This window comes from Blennius ocellaris (assembly GCF_963422515.1).
Source record: "Blennius ocellaris genome assembly, chromosome: 5".
Lineage (NCBI taxonomy): Eukaryota > Metazoa > Chordata > Actinopteri > Blenniiformes > Blenniidae > Blennius > Blennius ocellaris.
Genome location: NC_137654.1, coordinates 30,858,578 through 30,869,441, shown reverse-complemented (window position 1 = coordinate 30,869,441; position 10,864 = coordinate 30,858,578). Strand labels below are relative to the sequence as shown.

At 48.0% G+C, this 10,864-nt stretch overlaps 1 protein-coding gene across 1 annotated transcript in view; it reads left to right on the top strand.

Moving 5' to 3' along the window:
- Positions 1 to 2,106: 2,106 nt before the first annotated feature.
- The window catches only part of LOC308130597 (protein-tyrosine kinase 6-like), a gene marked incomplete at its 5' end in the record, with an annotated part of 13,215 nt that continues 4,457 nt past the window's right edge, over positions 2,107 to 10,864 (top strand). The window contains 6 exons of the mRNA XM_080497000.1: positions 2,107 to 2,305; positions 5,005 to 5,399; positions 5,727 to 5,896; positions 8,122 to 8,243; positions 9,320 to 9,483; positions 10,175 to 10,340. Of these exons, the coding sequence (XP_080353126.1) occupies positions 2,107 to 2,305; positions 5,005 to 5,399; positions 5,727 to 5,896; positions 8,122 to 8,243; positions 9,320 to 9,483; positions 10,175 to 10,340 (1,216 nt within the window). The remainder of the gene's footprint in view (positions 2,306 to 5,004; positions 5,400 to 5,726; positions 5,897 to 8,121; positions 8,244 to 9,319; positions 9,484 to 10,174; positions 10,341 to 10,864) is intronic.

Genomic DNA, 10,864 nt, shown 5'->3' with positions numbered 1-10,864 from the left:
CCTGCTGTGCTAACCAGTCTCACTTAACGATGACTCGGCACTTTCTCATCGCCATGCCTGCTGTGCTAACCAGATTGTGGATGAGAAACCTCATCCCATTGGCCTTCGCGGTGCTCTCCTCCAGCTGGATCTCACCAACCAATAATCATTTAATTCCAATATCTCATCAGTTTGCATGATTTCAAACAGGAAATGGCATGAAAATCTCTTTTGTACCACAAGATTCTACACGAAATGCTCTATATTATAGATCAGTGATGCTAGAAAACGAAGAGCTCTGCAGCCTTTATGAGCCGAAGAAACGTTTTCTTGATTTTTCACCAAACAAAAATTATTCTTCTGCTGTAAAACATGTTTGTATTTAAGAAGTGTCATCGCGATGATTTTGATATATTTTATGACATTTTTTAGCTTTTTGTCGCCATTTTTTGATTTTTTTTTTTTTGAGACCTTTCAACATTTTGACGATTTTAGTCTCTTTTGCTTGCAGCCGCTGCTCGTTTCTTAACATTTTTGTCTTTTTTTCCCCTTTTTTTTCTTAAATTAATTTTTTTTCAGGTTTTTTTCTTTATTTCTTTAAAAAAAAAATGTACCTAATATTTTCCAGCCATTTGACCTGTTTTAAACAATCCCAGCTCTTTTAGCCACTTTTACCTCCTTCATCTGTTTTTTTTAACCTGGAGTTTTATGTCATTCAGGGAAAATCGGTGTCGAATACAAACTTGAAAGGAGAAGAAAATGTTTATTTCCATTAAATATTGCAGACGAGCTGCGGAAACGTCCTCAAACTCCCGTCATGTTATTAAAACGAAGCTCAACGGTGTGACACACATAAATCTGTACTTTCACAATAAGGTCCCATACGACGGGTGGAACTGATGGAAACACTAAAACTCAGTTTCTCCTCGTGCTTCCAGGCGCTCCACGTTTATCAAGTCTCACGTAAACAGAAAGAATCTGTCAAGTTTGAACAATTATGTCGCCTCGTCTTCCCAACAACCCCGAATGGGAAAAAAAAAAAAACAGAATCTTTAGTGGAGTTCTGGAGTCGGTTTCCACGACAACGGAGCTCAGGGTCTCTGGAAACACAGCGAGAAAACGGCCCGTCTCCATGGAAACGGGCGAAAACTGGTCAGTTCTTCTGCACGATGAGAACGACGTTTCCTCCGTGGGGTGTCATGTTCTCCCGGGACCTGGAACTTTTATTTTGACAGTCACCATGATGACAATCCAACTTGGTGGTTTTATTTTGACAGTCACCATGATGACAATCCAACTTGCCGGTTTTATTTTGACAGTCACCATGATGACAATCCAACTTGGCGGTTTTATTTTGACAGTCATCATGATGACAATCCAACTTGGCGGTTTTATTTTGACAGTCACCATGATGACAATCCAACTTGGTGGTTTTGTTTTGGTGGCTTTATTTTGACAGTCACCATGATAACAATCCAACTTGGTGGTTTTATTTTGACAGTCACCGTGAAAACAATTCAACTTGGTGGTTTTATTTTGACAGTCACTGTAATAACAATCCAACTTGGTGGTTTTATTTTGACAGTCACCGTGATAATGATCCAACTTGGTGGTTTTATTTTGACAGTCACCATGATGACAATCCAACTTGGTCATTTTATTTTGGTGGTTTTATTTTGACAGTCACCATGATGACAATCCAACTTGGTCATTTTATTTTGGTGGTTTTATTTTGACAGTCACCATGATGACAATCCAACTTGGTCATTTTATTTTGGTGGTTTTATTTTGACAGTCACCATGATGACAATCCAACTTGGTCATTTTATTTTGGTGGTTTTATTTTGACAGTCACCATGATGACAATCCAACTTGGTGGCTTTATTTTGGTGGTTTTATTTTGACACAGTCACCATGATAATGATCCAACTTGGCAATTTTATTTTGACAGTCACTGTAAAAACAGACAACAGCGCCCACTCGTGGCCCAAAGTGCTCACTGCATCACGTTCAGCAATTCTTCCGTTTCCGTAGAAACGGACATCATTTTTAAAAGGTGTGAACGTGAAACTTTTCCAAAATGAAAATGTGAAAAAAAAAAAAAAAAAACGACGCATTGTCACGTGAATGGTTGCCGTGGAAACGGAGCCCGACGTTGGGGTGTGGAGGGATGAGAGGCTTTACCGCGGATTTACGGACAACTTGAGTCTCGGTAGTTTAAACTTCCTGTCGCTGAACTTCCTGTCGGGACGCTCCGGGGCCGCGGTCGCCACGACGACAGCGCCTCTGTTTACACCACCGCTCGCCGCCGCCGCCATCGATCACCGTGGGAACGCGAGCCGGCGATGGCGGGGAACTTGAGCCATAAACACCAAAATCACACGGCTGTGTTTCCGTCAGGTAGCAAAACACTCCTTATGCAAACAATAAAGTATTTTAAGTATCGTCTGGAAGCGTTTTTACTCGGATACTGTGTGATCGTTGTGTGTTTTCATCCCCGTTGCCCTGGGCAACCTCATCCCTTCATCGTCTGGTTTGATTGGTTCCCAGTGGAGGAACGCTGGAGGCCAATCAAGAACCTTCTGTTTCTGTAGAACCGAATGAAAGACGCTTTTATTTCACCTTGAGACGAGACGGAGGACAGAACAGGTAGAAACCTGCAGAACCAGACTGAGAGGAAACGATCTGCAGAACCAGACTGAGAGGAAACGATCCGCAGAACCAGACTGAGAGGAAACGATCCGCAGAACCAGACTGAGAGGAAACGATCCGCAGAACCAGACTGAGAGGAAACGATCCGCAGAACCAGACTGAGAGGAAACGATCCGCAGAACCAGACTGAGAGGAAACGATCCGCAGAACCAGACTGAGAGGAAACGATCCGCAGAACCAGACTGAGAGGAAACGATCTGCAGAACCAGACTGAGAGGAAACGATCCGCAGAACCAGACTGAGAGGAAACGATCTGCAGAACCAGACTGAAAGGAAACGATCTGCAGAACCAGACTCGAAGGAAACGATCTGCAGAACCAGACTGAGAGGAAACGATCTGCAGAACCAGACTGAGAGGAAACGATCTGCAGAACCAGACTGAGAGGAAACGATCTGCAGAACCAGACTCGAAGGAAACGGTCTGCAGAACCAGACTGAGAGGAAACGATCCGCAGAACCAGACTGAGAGGAAACGATCTGCAGAACCAGACTGAGAGGAAACGATCTGCAGAACCAGACTGAGAGGAAACGATCTGCAGAACCAGACTGAGAGGAAACGATCTGCAGAACCAGACTGATAGGAAACGATCTGCAGAACCAGACTGAAAGGAAACGATCTGCAGAACCAGACTGAGAGGAAACGATCTGCAGAACCAGACTGAAAGGAAACGATCTGCAGAACCAGACTGAGAGGAAACGATCTGCAGAACCAGACTGAAAGGAAACGACCTGCAGAACCAGACTGAGAGGAAACGATCTGCAGAACCAGACTGAAAGGAAACGATCTGCAGAACCAGACTGAAAGGAAACGATCTGCAGAACCAGACTGAAAGGAAACGATCTGCAGAACCAGACTGAAAGGAAACGATCTGCAGAACCAGACTGAGAGGAAACGACCTGCAGAACCAGACTGAGAGGAAACGATCTGCAGAACCAGACTGAGAGGAAACGACCCGCAGAACCAGACTGAGAGGAAACGATCCGCAGAACCAGACTGAGAGGAAACGATCCGCAGAACCAGACTGAGAGGAAACGATCCGCAGAACCAGACTGAGAGGAAACGATCCGCAGAACCAGACTGAGAGGAAACGATCCGCAGAACCAGACTGAGAGGAAACGATCCGCAGAACCAGACTGAGAGGAAACGATCCGCAGAACCAGACTGAGAGGAAACGATCCGCAGAACCAGACTGAGAGGAAACGATCCGCAGAACCAGACTGAGAGGAAACGATCCGCAGAACCAGACTGAGAGGAAACGATCCGCAGAACCAGACTGAGAGGAAACGATCTGCAGAACCAGACTGACAGGAAACGATCTGCAGAACCAGACTGAAAGGAAACAACCTGCAGAACCAGACTGAGAGGAAACGATCTGCAGAACCAGACTGAGAGGAAACGATCTGCAGAACCAGACTGAAAGGAAACGATCTGCAGAACCAGACTGAGAAGAAACGACCTGCAGAACCAGACTGAGAGGAAACGATCTGCAGAACCAGACTGAAAGGAAACGATCTGCAGAACCAGACTGAGAAGAAACGACCTGCAGAACCAGACTGAGAGGAAACGACCTGCAGAACCAGACTGAGAGGAAACGACCTGCAGAACCAGACTGAGAGGAAACGACCTGCAGAACCAGACTCGCTGAACGATTCGACGGCAGAGACGTGAAGAGAAAGAGAACCTGGAATCGTTCCAGGAGGAAGTGACAACACAGAAACTCTTGTTCATTTATTTCACTTCCCACATTTTACATCTGAAGGTTTTATTCTCCGCAGATTGTTTTTATACTTTCACAGGTTGGAGGATCGTTTCTATCAAGCAGCTCTGCGACTGTCAGGATTTTATTCATTTTAAATTAAATAAGTTAAAAGTGAGTTGATAATGTAGAGCAGAAAGAGCCGTTATGTAACAAATTAATTTCCTTTGCAGTGAATTAACTGAATCACAGTTTATAACGGTCTGTTAACTTCAGGAACCTTTATTGCTTTCATGTCTCATTATAGACTCCAATATAATAGAATTTCCTCTTAATCCCCGAGGGAGAATTATTAACATTGGAGTTATTAGTATTTTTTTTTCTTAACCTTCCTATAGTGGTTCCATTGACCTGAGGTCACGTGCTTTAAATCGTCACGCAGGACGGAAAGAAATACTTTTTTTTTTAAACTTCCGTTCACTGGATCAAAAGGCAATAAATCATGAGAAGCGTCGCGGAGGTGTGGCCGTTAACGATCCTGACTCAGAGAGAGAGATTGCTCGTTGCTCTGGCAGAGGAGTGGCGGGTTCCCTTCCCCTTTTCCACTGGGCACGAGGAAGTGACCGCGAGCAGCAGCGTGTGCGTCACCGCGGACCCTCGACCTGCACCGTCCTGCGGGTCACCACCGGCCGCCTCCACCTGTGGGTCACCGTCGTGTGGGTCACCGTCCTGCCGCCTCCACCTGTGGGTCACCGTCCTACCGCCTCCACCTGTGGGTCACCGTCCTGCCGCCTCCACCTGTGGGTCACCGTCCTACCGCCTCCACCTGTGGGTCACCGCCGGCCGCCTCCACCTGTGGGTCACCGTCCTACCGCCTCCACCTGTGGGTCACCGCCGGCCGCCTCCACCTGTGGGTCACCGCCCGCCGCCTCCACCTGCGGGTCACCGTCCTGCCGCCTCCACCTGCGGGTCACCGCCGGCCGCCTCCACCTGTGGGTCACCGCCGTGTGGGTCACCGCCGACCGCCTCCACCTGTGCGCACGGCGCCGCGCGCACCGCGGACTCTCCACCTGTGCGCCCCGTTCCGGCTGGGGGCGTGGGGAGGGGGGGGGGGGGGGGGGGGTGGAGATGAGCCGCCACGGGGGCCGGTCCGGTCCGGAGGACCTCCTGCGCAGAGGATGCCCGTGTCTGCGCTCCTTCTGGGACCGGATCTTTAAGAAGGGCGGCGGCGGCGACCCTCTCCCCCCCGCCGCCGCCGCCGCCGCCGCTCCTCTTCCTCCTCCTCCTCCTCCTCCTCCCCCCACCGGGTCCGTGTACACGGCCATGTGGTCGTTCGAGGCCGGGCACCCGGACGAGCTGTCCTTCCTGAGGGGGGACCGCTTCAACGTGGTGAGTCGCCGCGGGGACTGGTGGGAAGCGCGCAAGATCGACGGGGACGGGCGCGTGCTGGCCGCAGGCATCGTGCCCAGCAACTACCTGTCCAAGGCCGAGAGCCTCAGCGAGCAGCAGTGGGTGTCATTATTATTATTATTAATAATATTATTATTGTTATTATTGTTGTTGTCAACCTGTCTGAACTCCCGCCGGTTTCCTCAGGTGAGCCTGCGCGGTGCGCGTGACGCTTCTCACCTGTTGCGACGTCAGTTTGTTCCGCGTTCTAATCAAAGCTTTACGAGGGAAAAGAGAAGAACGAGGAGATTCTAACGTCATCCTGAGAGAAACGTGCGGGCTGAGTTTAATCTTTTAATTTAGTAATGTAATTTCGTCTTTTAATTTGATTTTATTTATTTCGAGCGAAGGGTTGGTTCAAATTCAATGAGACAAGTTGAAAACAAAAAGCAAAAGAAAAAAAATATGTGTAGAATAATAATAATAAAATACAAGTCAATTTCAATGTAATGCACGTTTCACAACATTTAACCAGATCACAAACCGTGACCGAGATGAAGCATTCAAATAACCGCAAACGTTTCAGCTGCAGGAACGAAAACACTTCAAATAATCCGAGGAAAAAAAACAAAAAACAAAACATCATAAAAACTCGCACTGAACTCGTTTACAAGCGGAGAGTCAAAGCAAAGGTCAACGTGTGTGTGTGTGTGTGTGTGTGTGTGTGTGTGTGTGTGTGTGTGTGTGTGTGTGTGTGTGTGTGTGTGTGTGTGTGTGTGTGTGTGTGTGTGTGTGTGTGTGTGTGTGTGTGTGTATGTGTGTATGTGTGTGTGTGTGTGTGATAGTCATTTTTGGGAAATCGCACTCACCTTTTATCAGAATGAACTTTGTTCCTGATAGTCGTCAAGTGATCCGTTCGTCAGATTATCGTCAGATTATCGTCAGATTACCTCAGATTACCTCAGATTACCACTTCACTGGACTGAGATCTGGATCATCTGAGGTCAAACTAGACTGGATTATATTTCTGGAGCATTATGTGACACTGAAAACTGTCTTGACCTGAATTATCGCCTCCAAGTCTTGAGTCTGTTTCCATGACAACGGCTCTCTGAAAACACAACTTCATAAAAACTCCGCGACTCCGTGGGAACCCTGGAAACCGTCCCGCGGACCGCCTCTACCTGTGCGCAGGCGCAGCGCGCACCTCGGACTCCGGTCCTGGGGGTGCGTCCTAACAGTCCCTCCTATCTCCTTTCCTATCCACTTCTCCTTAACCCCCCCTGGATGACGTCACTGTGTTAAGGAAAGGTGTTAGGAGGCTCGCCTAAAGGTGTTTCAGAGCCACAACGCCCCCTACAGGCCCGGCAGACGTACTGCACCACTTTGAGTAGTTTAATGACGTCACCTGGACGCAGGTGTTTCCTTTTTTTTAAGAACGACGGGGAGAAAAACCTTATTTTGGCGGTATAAAAGGGGAACTAAAAGTTTCTGTAAAGGCACCAGAAGCAGCGTCCAGCTGGACTCTTTCACTCCGACCGTCTTCACTTCATCTTTCTCTTTAACGGGATCATTAGAGGAGTGAAGTTGTTCTGCCGCCTTCTTCTAGAAACGAAACAAAACCCAGACTTAAATGTTAGAGTTCAGGTCCAACAGTCTACTATCATTATCAATAATCTATAAACATCTATAGCAATCTATAAATGATTAATTTCCCTGCTGTTTCCTCCAGCTTTGGTCGTTTGGCTCCTGGTCAGTTACCATGGCAACCTGCTGTCTTACCGGACAATTAGTTAAATTGGGTTTTGCGCCAATGACTTTCTCGTACTTTCTCGCAACTTTTTGAAGTGAAACTTTCTGTTCATGAGGCGTTTAAAAAAAATGTGTATTTATTAGTAATTCGTATGTCACCGACCGTGCCACTGACCTCTCAGAGTGGCCACGCCCCCTTCGTAAATTCTATATTGTTTTTGTAATGTTTATTATTATTCTTTTAACTTCGTTTTTTATGTTTTCACTCATATTTGACCCCATAAAACTCACCAAATGTGGCAGGCTCGTGAAGAATCGCATAGAGTCGTCGATCATGTAAAGAATTCCCCAAAAATTCCAAAAATGCCTCTCTAGCGCCACCTAGAAAATTTAAATCGCCCCCGCCACAGTCCGTAGGAACGTCGTAGAGAAATGCAGCGGACACGAAAATTGTTCTTCTCGTCGAGACCTACAACTCACAAACTCTAACTTTCGACCTAACTCCAACAGGAAGTCCACTATTTGCCTTCCAAAGTAAGTTTTTTTTAGCTCCTCATCAAGTGAAACATGTGACAACTCGCTCCGTCCTCAGATGGTACGTTGGGCCGATGAACCGCTTCGACGCTCAGGGTCACCTGATGGGCCCCGGGAACGGCGAGGGCGCCTTCCTGGTCCGGCACAGCGAGCGAGACGGCGTGGGATACGTCCTGTCAGGTGAGGCCGGGAGGGGGCGGAGCTTATCTCTCAGGACGGCGTGGGATACGTCCTGTCAGGTGAGGCCGGGAGGGGGCGGAGCCTATCTCTCAGGGTAGCGAAACTCCTGCACAGGCTTCATTCCTGCTCTACCTCAGTGGCAAAGATTGCTATCTATCTATCTGTATGTCTGTCTGTCTGTCTGTCTGTCTGTCTGTCTATCTATACATTTATTTGTTTATTTGTTTGTTTGTTTGTTTACTGGTTGGTATGTTTGCAGGTGTTTCACCAACTTTTCATCTTCAGGGATGATTTGTCGTCATTTCAGGATCAACCTATCAGATTTTGAGTCGTTAACGACGAACCCTTTCAGAATAAATCCCCAAAAACTGCTCAAACATTTCCCATACAAAGTGCCGCTCTACCGAGCGTAGCTCTTGCTCTACCGAGTGGAGCTCTAGCTCTACTGAGTGTAGCTCTAGTTCTACCGAGCGTAACTCTAGCTCTACCGAGCGTAGGTATAGCTCTATCGAGTGTAGCTCTAGCTCTACCAAGTGTAGCTCTAGTTCTACCGAGCGTAACTCTAGCTCTACCGAGCGTAGGTCTAGCTCTATCGAGTGTAGCTCTAGCTCTACCGAGCGTAGGTCTAGCTCTATCGAGTGTAGCTCTAGCGCTACCGAGCGTAACTCTAGCTCTACCGAGTGTAGCTCTAGTTCTACCGAGTGTAGCTCTAGCTCTATCGAGTGTAGCTCTAGCGCTACCGAGCGTAACTCTAGCTCTGCTGAGTGTAGCTCTAGCTCTATCGAGTGTAGCTCTAGCTCTACCGAGCGTAGGTCTAGCTCTATCGAGTGTAGCTCTAGCGCTACCGAGCGTAACTCTAGCTCTACCGAGTGTAGCTCTAGTTCTACCGAGTGTAGCTCTAACTCTATCGAGTGTAGCTCTAGCGCTACCGAGCGTAACTCTAGCTCTACCGAGTGTAGCTCTAGCTCTACTGAATGTAGCTCTAGCTGTAATTGAGTGATATCTTCTAAATGTCAAACCAAAGGTCTGCCGATCAGGAACCGTTGTATTGAGTGTTGGCCCCGCCCTCTGTGCAGTGCGGTCGACCAATCGGGTGAGACATTACAAGATCCTGGGGACCAATGAGAGCAGCTTCCTGATCGAACCCGGCCTGAGGTTCAGCAGCCTGGAGGGCCTGGTGGAGCATTACAGGACCCACGTGCTGCACACTGCAGGGCGGCTGGGGGGGGCCTGCAGCCGGGTGAGGCACCACCCTCATTAACCTCATCACCCTCATCACCCTCATTAACCTCATCACTCTCATTAACCTCATCAACCTCATCACCCTCATTAACCTTGTTAACTTCATCAACCTCAGCACCCTCATTAACCTCATCACCCTCATTAACCTCATCACTCTCATTAACCTCATCAACCTCATCACCCTCATTAACCTTGTTAACTTCATCAACCTCAGCACCCTCATTAACCTCATCACCCTCATTAACCTCATCACCCTAATTAACCTCGTTAACCTCATCACCCTCATCAACCTCATTAACCTCATCACCCTCATTAACCTCATTAATCTCATCACCCTCATTAACCTCATCACTCTCATCACCCTCATTAACCTCATCACCCTCATCAACTTCATTAACCTCATCAACTTCATTAACCTCATCACTCTCATCACCCTCATTAACCTCATCACCCTCATTAACCTCATCACTCTCATCACCCTCATCACCTTCATTAACCTCATCACCCTCATTAACCTCATCACCCTCATTAACCTCATCACCCTCATTAACCTCATCACCCTCATCAACTTCATTAACCTCATCACCCTCATTAACCTCATCAACCTCATCAACTTCATTAACCTCATCAACTTCATCACCCTCATTAACCTCATCACCCTCATTAACCATGTGTGTGTGTGTGTCCAGAGGGAGCCCAGCAGGACTGACCTCAGTCACTCCACGGTGGACGACTGGACGCTCCCCAAAGCAGAGTTCATGCTGGAGGAGCAGCTGGGTGCCGGCTGCTTCGCCGACGTTTACCGCGGCCGCTGGAAGAACCTCATCAACGTCGCCGTCAAGATCCTCAAGAGCGGTGAGTCGCCACCGGAGAGCGTGGAAGCTTCGCTCGGAACACAAACCTCTCTCTCTCTCTCTCTCTCTCTCTCTTTTAAAAAGTGTGTTGCTCCAAGCAGCCAATCAGAAATCAAACCCTATATGATGTCATCGGGGGTTTCAGCCAATCACAATCAAGGTAGGCTCCTCCCCCTTTGGCTCCTCCCACAACCGGGCAGCTCTGCTCTGGCACATGGCGCCACGAGAGGAAGTACTTCCTCCATCTTGCCATAGATGGTCATTGTGGGCGGAGCCAGTCCAGCTCACTCAGACACTCCTAGGATACGAGACGCCGCTAATGTTTATCGATTTGTTTACTGAAACCAGCTGAATTCAGAGGCTTTGTTGATGAAAGTGACTCAGTGACTCAGGTAATTATCATTCCAGGACTTCACTTCCTGGTACTGAACACGTTGGGCCAGTTTTACTGTGAAAGTGGGCGGAGCTTCAGCCGGGCCGCCGTCCCTCTGAGTCACAGCAACGTCCTTCTTTACTCTGGAGTGC